The sequence below is a fragment of the Propithecus coquereli genome, unplaced genomic scaffold (assembly GCF_000956105.1).
Source record: "Propithecus coquereli isolate 6110/MARCELLA unplaced genomic scaffold, Pcoq_1.0 Scaffold193, whole genome shotgun sequence".
In the NCBI taxonomy this organism is placed as follows: domain Eukaryota; kingdom Metazoa; phylum Chordata; class Mammalia; order Primates; family Indriidae; genus Propithecus; species Propithecus coquereli.
Window position 1 is genome coordinate 1,432,727 of NW_012144190.1, and position 9,517 is coordinate 1,442,243.

The 9,517-nt window shown below is 53.1% G+C and overlaps 1 protein-coding gene across 1 annotated transcript; it reads left to right on the top strand.

Annotated features, from left to right (window-relative positions):
- Positions 1 to 2,049: 2,049 nt before the first annotated feature.
- KLK5 (kallikrein-related peptidase 5) lies at positions 2,050 to 8,353 on the top strand. Its single transcript, XM_012643118.1, has 5 exons — positions 2,050 to 2,122; positions 4,142 to 4,400; positions 5,331 to 5,587; positions 5,671 to 5,804; positions 8,198 to 8,353. Exons 1-5 carry the CDS (start codon positions 2,050 to 2,052, stop codon positions 8,351 to 8,353), a joined length of 879 nt encoding a protein of 292 aa, XP_012498572.1.
- Positions 8,354 to 9,517: the final 1,164 nt, after the last annotated feature.

A 9,517-nucleotide genomic window follows, 5' to 3' on the forward strand; every position in this document is an offset into this window, starting at 1 on the left:
GCTGGTCTCGAACTCCTGAGCTCAAACAATCCACCCGCCTCGGCCTCCCAGAGTGCTAGGATTACAGGCGTGAGCCACCGCAACTGGCCCTAGAATAGGTTTTTGTTGTTTGGGTTTTTTTTTTTTTCCTGTGTGCTAAAACCAGCCTCAAGGGCTCTAAAACCTCCCATTCAACAGGTGCTGGATGACAGATGTGAGCAAGATAGCTCAGCTCTTGCCCTCAAGGAATGAGAGCTCAGCCAGGACAGCGTCTTCAGGTGTCTTTGGTATTTTGTTCCCAGACATACCTGGGTCTGGCACACTGCAGAGGAATATTTAGCTGTCACCTCCTGGTGGGGACAGAGACATGGAGACACAGTCAGAGACAGATGCAGAGAGCTGGAGGCAGACAGAAAGAAGAGCTGGAATGGAGAAGAGACCAGGAGAGGCAGCCTCAGATGACACAGGATGGGGGAGGGAGAAGCACCTTTCAGGCTCCCCACGCAAAACTCATTTCCCCAAAGGTCAGGAGCCACCCGCCCCTATTCTGGCTCCTTGGCCTCCTTCTGCATCCATAGGTGGCCCTGCCCAGCTCTCTCACGCATGTCTGGCTACACCAGCCAGGCCACAGCACCTGTAGGGGGGGCCCCCAGACAGGAGCCCTGCCTCTTTCTGCCCTGGGGCCTGGGCCTCAGGGTGAGGGCAGGAGACGGTGCTGGGGGATTCCTCTGCAAAGTGGCCTAAGTCCCCCCAGCCCAAAATGCAGAGGGCGGGAGAGAGAGAAAGATGGTGGAGGGGGGGACGAATCAGAGTCACAGAGAAAAGAGGGGCATAAGATAGACAGAGAAAGATACAAAGACACAGAGGTATAAAGAAAGATTTATGGACAATCTCAGACACACATAAAGGGGCAGGAAGACACTTTGGGGGTGAATGGTACGTCTACTACCTCGATTACGGTGATGGTTTGACGTGTGTGTGTCAAATTGTACACTTTAAATACGCACAGTCTATTGTACCTCGCTCATACCTCAAAAAAGTTGTTTACAAAAAGCAAAAAAGTCAAATAAAGGAAAATAAAAGGCTTGAGCATTGCAAGGTGTATCTGACAAATAAATCATTCAGAACAATTTAAAAAAAGAGAATCACAGAGGCACGGAGAGACAAGGAGGAACAAGGCGACAGACACACTTAGGACAAAAAGAGAGAAACAGGGCTCCTAAGGTGGGGGGAGAGAATATGCGACTAAGTGGGTGCAGACACTGAGATAGGAAGATTGGGGTGGGAGGAACCCCGGAGACGGGAGGATAGACTGAAAAAAAAGAGATAAAGATGGAAAGACGAGTGAAGAGGTTGCAGAGAGAGGCGGAATGGGTGAAAGGCGCAGAGAAGGAAGAAAGAAACCCTTGCTCCAAGAAGAGCGACCCAGAGCTGGTGAGAAGCAGGATCCCCCACGGGGCTGGGGCAGGCGGGGGAGGGGCTGGTCTGACTTCCGAGACCCCTCCCCATCCTCCGCAGCCAGCGAGGCCGGGAGTGGCATTCGGGACCGGGTGCTCCAGGGCGGAGGTGAGGGGAGCCGGAGGAGTGATTGCTAAGGCCGGACTGGGCGCCTCACTACCCGGGAATGCGCCCCAGGGACCAGTGGGCGGTTATAACCCAGGCCGGGTGCCCAGAGCCGAGGCGGCGGCGGCGGCGGCAGGAAGGCACAGGCCTGAGAAGTCCTCGGCTGAGCTGAGAGCAGGTCCCCCACCCCCTACCTGGGGAAGAGGCAGGTGAGGCCTGGGGTGCGGGGAGGCTCAGCACTCAGCAGGCGGTTCCGGGAGGTGTCTGCGGTCTGGCGTTCCATCTCTCTCTCTCTGTCCTCCCTCCTGTGCCCGACTGGAGGCTGCTAGAGTCTTCTCCCAACTCTGTAGTGCCTGGGTCTCAACTCGGCGCTGATGGTGGGGCAGTATCCTCGCGCTTCCCCTCTGCCCCTGGAAATGAAGTAGGGGAGGAAGAAGTGGGTTAAGAGCTCCCAGAATTGTCTGGGTCTCCGCACTCTCTGACACGCCCCCACCAGGTACAGCAGCCATGGCTACAGCAGGACCTGCCAGGATGTGGATGCTGGGTGCTCTGACCACAGCCCTGCTTCTGGGGGTCACAGGTAAACAGAACCCCTGTGGGGGGCGACTGCCGGTGACTGTCTATGTGGCACTGGAGTGCCTGTCCCCTGGGGGGGCTGTGTAAGACCGAGCATGATCCCAGGGCTGGGAGGATGTGAGACTGTGCCTGTATTTGTGGTTGCGCCATTGCGTGTGGCCGTGTGACTGCCACTGTTTGTGTTTGCGGTGGGGGGTTACATTTTCCCATATCAGGCGACTTCGGGTGGCAGGTGGAACTGGCCCTTTGAGGCTGTGTGTGTGACTGGGCGGCTGGGTGTGTGTGCACTGCAGGTCGCGTGTGGCTCTACAGCTGTGTGGGTGAATGCACGCTGGGAATGCTTACTCTATGTACGGCTGCTCGGCTTTGCATGTGGCTGCAGGTATCCGGGTTCCCGTTCCTGTGTCAGGGGATCGCGTACGACAAAAGTGGTGTCACCATGAAAACGTGTGACTGTGCTTGCATGATTGTGGCTGGGTGCAGCATTCTGGGTATCTGTATTCGTGACCGTGTAACTGTTCGTGGCTCTATGGAAGGGTGACCCGGTGACTGTGTGTTCGTGCGAGGCTGAGCGGATGCTACCGGACGTGTGACGGCACAGCCGCGTGTCTGGGGTTCCTGTCCCTGTCTGGAGGGATTGAGTGGCAGAAGTGGCTGTCTCTCTGAGATGGTGGCTGTGTGAAGCTGGATGCTGGATGACTTGCACTGTGCCATGTAGGGGACCGGCGTGCAAACGTCCTCTGAGCGGGACCTTGTCACCATGTCAACGCGTCTGTGTGCAGAAGTGTGTGGTAGTCTGCATCTATGCGTACAGGGCACCTGTGCATGTCACTGAGACACTGTGGATGGGTGCGTGAGATCCTGCAAGCCTTCCCCAAATTGTCTGTGCCTGGAGCGTAGCGTGCGTATATGGCTAGAAAAAGCTGCACCATTAGCTGGAGGCAACGCGTGCCTGTCTGCGGAGCTGCGTGCGTGCTCGGCTGTGATGGGAGCTGCGTGCGTGTTCCTTGGAGCGTGTTCGTGAATGACGGCGGCGCCAGGGCTTCGCTTCTCTGCATCATCAGCAAGAATATGAACCAGTGAATGGACACGGCACGGGGACTGATGACTCATGAAGGAATGGGGCATCTGCGTCTGTTTGTAGGTCTGTGGGGGGTATTGGCAGGATTCAGGAGGCACATTTGCGTCTGAGAATTCAGCAATCCTGCCATGCTCTCCCCCTCCACGCAGCCCACCAAGCTGAGACCTTTTTCTCTTACTGCCCCCCATCCCTAGCTCTGCCCATGAGCTCTGACTCCACCCCCTTTCCTCAACCACGCCCCCAGACCAGACTTTATCTAGTCAGCCCTTACCCACCCCACCCCCATCAGGCCCCGTCTCCATGCCCCGCCCCTTTGGGCCAGGCTCCACCCCCTTGCTGAGGGCAGCTCCTAGAGCCCAGCCCCCTCCCCCCTTCCAAAATCAGGGTTCTTTATAGGATAGACTGACCCACTTGTGACCCTGGCCTTGGCCCTGCCAAGTCGATTCCAAACCCCTCCCCCATCTTGGACTCTGCTGTCTCCAGTCCTGACCCTATTCACTGATGCCTGGCCCCGCTTCTTGAGACCAAGTTCTTCCCTAAAGCGCTCGTCTCCATAGAAGTCCCAGAACCCACCCTCACAATCCCGGCTTTGCCCCTGCGGTTGTCCAGGAATTCCGTACCCAATTTTACCCTCCTCTGGTCCCACTCACTTAGCTCTAGCCAATCCCAGCCATCTGTGAGGTCCAGTCAGAGTTCGGTCACCCAACCCAAACCTGGGTTCTGTCCTTGAGTCTAAGCCTCTTTCACTCTTCCGCGGTTCCACTCTTATACTCTGGGCTCCGCCTCTGTGGCCCTGGCCCCGCCCCTAAAGTCCTGGCCCGGCCCCCATTATAAGCTCCCTTCCCAGGTCTGGGACAGCTGGTCCCGCCTCTTGAGTCTAAGCCCCACCCCTGACTACAAGCCCCGCCCCTTATCCCCGCCCACCCATTTCCTGACCCCCAGAGCCTGTTCTTGCAAATGATGTTTCCTGTGACAACCCTTCTTCCGCCGGGCACTCTGCGAGCAACCGAGACCTTGGAGCTGGGCCCCAGGAGGACACTCGGGGGCAGGACAGCAGCAGCCGCATCATAAACGGGTCCGACTGCGGGAAGCATTCCCAGCCGTGGCAGGCCGCGCTGCTGCTGGGGCCCAACCAGCTCTACTGCGGGGCCGTGTTGGTGCACCCACAGTGGCTGCTCACGGCCGCCCACTGCAGGAAGCAGTGAGTGGGGGCTCCACGCCGCGGGCTGGATTGGGGCCGGGATGGAGACCAGGGTCTGGGGGCGGTGGGCTGGGGATGAGGGAGCAGGAAAGGTAGAGTCGGGGATGGGATAGAGGATGGACTTGGGCAGGAGAGTGGGTGGGGTGAAGTTAGACTGGGCAGAGGGTTGTGGTGGGGGATGGGAGTTAGGATGGCTTGGATCTGAGGTTAGAAACATACATATATTGAATGGCTTGGAATGGAGATGGGATTAGGTGTTTAATTTTAGAATTGGGGTGAGATGGGGGTGAAGATGGGCTTGAGATGGGATCAGGGATGCGATTGGGATTGGAAATAGATGTGGGATTGGAGATAGGATTGGGGTCAGAGTTAAGAATGAGGTTGGAGGTAGCTGATTTGGAGTTGGGGAATGGCAGAATGTGGGGGGTGGGAGATGATTCGTGAGTCGGTAAAGGATTAAGACTGGGGTTAAAGTTGAGGTTGGGGTTGAGCATACGCATGTTATTGGTTCGGGCTGGAGACGCAATTAGCGTCAGCTCTAAAATTGAAGGTGGGTGAGGATTGGGATGGGAATAAGGTGGAGTTGGGATAGGGTTGGGATTGGGAACAGTTGTGGAATTGAAGGTGGGATTAGAGTTTGGAGTGGGGTGGGATGGTTGCATTTGGGGTTGGGGATGCATATGTTGATGGTTTCTGGGTGAGGAAAGGTTAGTGTTGGGATTAAGGTTGGGGATGGGACGGGAATAGATTTGGAGCTGTGACTGGGCTGGGGTTGGCATGGGGTTGGAGGCCTGGATGGACCTGGGGCTGGCATTGGGCCTGGGGTTAAGGGTGGAGGAAGACTGGGGCTGGGATTGACAGCGGGGTTGGGATTGGCATTGGATGTGGGGATAGGGATCGGGTGGTGCTTATCTGCACCGTATTTCTCAGAGGTTTCAGAGTCCGCCTTGGCCACCAATCCCTGTCACCCGTTTATGAATCTGGGCAGCAGTTGTTCCGGGGGCTCAAGTCCGTCCCCCACCCTGGCTACCATCACCCGGCCCACTCCAATGACCTCATGCTAATCAAACTGAACAAAAGAGTCCGTGTCACGCAGGACGTCAAGCCCATCAACGTCTCCTCCCGTTGCGTACCTGCTGGCACCAACTGCATGGTTTCTGGCTGGGGGACGACCAGCAGCCCCAAAGGTGAGGGTCTGGTTCCTGTCCATGCCCACCCATCTCTGCCCCTCCCTTGTTTCTCCGCCTCTCATTGTGTTCCTGTTTGACAGTGAACTTTCCCAAGGTCCTCCAGTGCTTGAATATCACTGTGCTAAGTCAGGACACGTGCAAGAAGGCCTACCCAGGACAGATAGATCGCACCATGTTCTGTGCCGGCGACGAGGCAGGTCGGGACTCCTGCCAGGTGAGGACTCGAGACTTCTCCATGTATTCAGCACATACGTACCGAGTGCCGCCTTGGCAGCCTAGAACTTTGCTAAAGGCTGGGATTCTAGCAATGACCAAAACAGTTAGGATTCTTGTTCACACAGAGCTCATACTCTACAGCAGTGATGTCCAGTGGAAATATAACATGAGCTGCATGTCATTTTACATTTTCTGGTGGCCACATTAAAAAAGTAAAAGAGAAACAGGTGAAATTAACTTTAATAGTATAGTTTATTTAACCCAATATGCCCCAAATACAATCATTTCAAAACATAAATTAACATAAAACTATTATGAATGAGATATTTTACATTCTTTTCTTTTTTTCTTGTTGAGTCTTTGAAAGCCAGTGTGTGTTTTACACTGATGGCAAATCTCTATTTGGACTAGCCACGTTTCACAGTGGCTACTGTATTAGACGGCACAGGTCTAGAGGGAGAGATCAAGGTTGTTTTGTATGGTTGGGCAGGCTGGGCACTGCATAAACACACTGCATCTAAGAGGGGACTCTTCACAAAATAGACATCCTAGTCTTGCCTATTTATTTTGGCAATTTTCAGGGATGTGGTAGTTAGTGTCTTATTCCAACAAAATATGTAATATAATAGTTTTCCAACAAATGCTAGTAAAATATCTTGAAGAAGGAAAAGAGAAACCCATGCTAGGTATTTTAAAAAGAGAATATTTAATACAGCAGATAGGTTACAAAGTTGTCAGAAGGGCTGGAGGAATAAAAAGTTTTTAAAAAAAAAAAGCCAGAAAACTCTATGGTCAAGAAGCTGCTTGGAGTAATTTCAGAGAGTGGTTCTGGAGGGATGTACATTAACAAGCTTTGCAATAGCACGATGTACTTTTCATCAGTAGTTTTGATGTTTGATAAGCTGGGGTCTTAAGTGGCACTCAGTCCCGTGCTAATGGCTGTGAAAAGCCAATTTTGCAAATTTTGCAAACCAGACAATTGCAGCAACTTCCCAGGTCTCCCAATTTCATCTCTGTCCCTAGCTAACACTTTCCCAATTTCCTCTCTGTCCCTAGCTAACACTATAAACACCGGGATGTAGGGGTGGAAGGTGGGGAGGGGATTTTTATCAGAAAAATAAGGCACATCTAATTCAAATTGAAGCATTTTCACCATTTAGCCTTTCTGTAGCCAAGGTTAGTATCCTGTTTTTCCAGACCTAAGGTGCTTTTACATAGCAGCCTGCGGTCTGGGCATGACCACTAAAAGCTACAAGCAAGAAATAATAACAACTATAACAACACTAATATTAATAGTATAATAATAATAGTAGCAACTAATCACTGGACACTTTTAAGTAGTTAACAGGCATCAACTCATTTAACCATTTTTATTAGCCTTATTTTACAGGCAAACAGCCAAGGCTCAGAGCAGTTAACTAACAGTCTCCCCCCACCCCCCCCAAAAAAACTCTTCAGGAGTATTAAACAAAAAATAATGAGAAAAGTTAAATCATGAGAAAATTGAAATTTCGAGGTCCAGGCAGCTAAGCTAGTTTGCCTTGAAACAGTATTTGCTAACGGGGAAAAAACGCAAGTCTTAGGCTTCCTTATGATGCCAGGACCCTGTGTAATTATTCATAATTTGCATAAACGTGAGTAAGAAATGACAGTAAAGAGTGGTGAGTATCATTGAGGGGAGGCAGTTCTAGGGAGCTATGGGGAATTGAAGACGGGCACCGCTAATTAGTCCAAGGGACGAGCTCTCAATGCGGGGGCCTTCGGCAATGCGTGGAGACATGAAATGCATGTCACGACTGGCTGGAGGGGGTGTTACTGGCGTCCAGTGGGTAGAGGCCGGCGGTGCTCAACATCCTACCGCGCAAGGGACGGCACCCGCGAGAAGGAATTATCAACGGCGCCAGGTGGAGAAGGCGTCATCCAGGGGCTGAGGGCTGTGTTTCTGCAAAGGGAGGAATAAGTACAGGATGGGTTGGGGAAGAGTGAGGAAGGGAGGAAGGAGCCCAGGAGGAGAAATAAGGCATACACAGGCTGGAGGGGAGAGTGAGAGAAATAGAAGGGCAGAGAGACACAGGATCGGGGAGACAGACCCGGTGGAGTAGAGACAAAGAATCGAGACGCTGAGAGGAGGGGTCGCAGACCCCAGGGAGATGTTTGGACAGCAGGGAGTTGGGAGAAGAGGCTGGGGGGTTGGGCAGAGAGGGATGAATGGGGTTTCTAAAGGTTGGACTTGGGGTCAAATGGTAATAACACTCTCCCCGTCCTTCTCTCTCTTTTTGCCTGCGTCCCCCTCTCTGTCTTCTCTGTGTGTCTGTCTCTTGCCGCCCTGGACCTTGTCCACCTGTGTGTCTCCGGGCCCTTGTGTCTCCTTCTTCCCCCCTCCCTCCACAGGGTGATTCCGGGGGGCCTGTGATCTGCAATGGCAGATTGCAGGGACTCGTGTCCTGGGGTGATTACCCCTGTGCCCAGCCCAACAAACCCGGCGTCTACACTGACCTCTGCCAGTTCTCCAAGTGGATCGACAACACCATCCAGGCCAACGCCTGAGTCATGCAGGACCCAGCAGGCTGGCACCCCCCCACAGGGACCCCGACTCTCTTCGAAGACCCCATTCCTTCCTAAGCATGTGGAGGATCTTAACCTCTTCAGCCCCTGCCCCTGCGCCTCCTGGCATCGGGCTCCACTTTCCCACCAGGGGACTCACCCTGTCTCTCTAGTCCTATCCTGGGGACAATTCCCCAGAATGCCAGGCGGGAGGTGCATCTCAGTCTCCCCAGAGCTTCCATCCTCAAGCCCAGAGTCCGTTCCTTCTCTGCAGCTGTGACTCAGATTTAGTCCCAGAAATAAACCATCTAAGGAGAAGCAGACTCTGTGTGTGTCTCCTGCCTGTACCCGGCAGTGGCGAACAAGCCACTTCTCCCCGCTGGGCTCCTGTGTTTGGACTGTTAGGTTCTTCGGGTTGTGAGAAACAGAGATCCACTCAAGCTACTTTCCATTTTCGTCATAAATGCTGATCTAGTGGCTATTTTGTGCCAGGAACAATTCCAGGCGCTGGGGATACCCATCCAGCAAAACAGAAAAGAATCCTGCCTCTTGAAGCTCACGTTCCCATGGTGGAATATAGATGATGAAGAGATAGATAAATGTGCGCATACTCTAATAATTATGTAAGTGGGATAATAAAACAAGATCAGGGCACGAATAAAGACAAGGAAAGTTGGGGGAGGGAATCTCTTTATACTGGATGGTCAAGGAGAGTGCAATGCCCCGCCCCAAGATGTCCTCTTTCTAACTTCTGGAACCTATGAATATATAACCTATTGCAAAGGGACTTCGCTGATGTGATTGAGTTAAGGATCTTGAGATGGGGAGATGACTCTGGATCATCTGGGTGGACCCGGTATGATCAGCCCTTGTCAGAGGGAGGTAGGAGGGTCACAGTCAGAGAGAGACGGACGATGCTACGCTGTGGTCTTTGAGGGTGGAGGAAGGGGCCGTGAGCCTGGGAGGGTGGGCAGCCTCCAGCAGCTGGAAGGACGTGGGAACGGAATCTCCCCTGGGGCCTCCAGAGGGAACCAGCCCTGCCAACCTTGACTTCTGCCCAGTGAGACCCATTTTGGACTTCAGAACGGTAAGAGAAGTCATCTGTGCTGTTGTAAGCCACTGAATGTGTGATAATTTGTTACAGCAGCCACTGTCATTAATACAGTG

Excerpts from the sequence above, each read along its gene's own strand:
- KLK5 (XM_012643118.1), top strand. The coding sequence starts at position 2,050 with ATGGCTACAGCAGGACCTGCCAGGATGTGGATGCTGGGTGCTCTGACC. Across the intron at positions 2,123-4,141 it reads CCTGCTTCTGGGGGTCACAG|AGCCTGTTCTTGCAAATGAT; the intron begins GTAAACAGAACC and ends CCTGACCCCCAG. Across the intron at positions 5,588-5,670 it reads GACGACCAGCAGCCCCAAAG|TGAACTTTCCCAAGGTCCTC; the intron begins GTGAGGGTCTGG and ends CCTGTTTGACAG.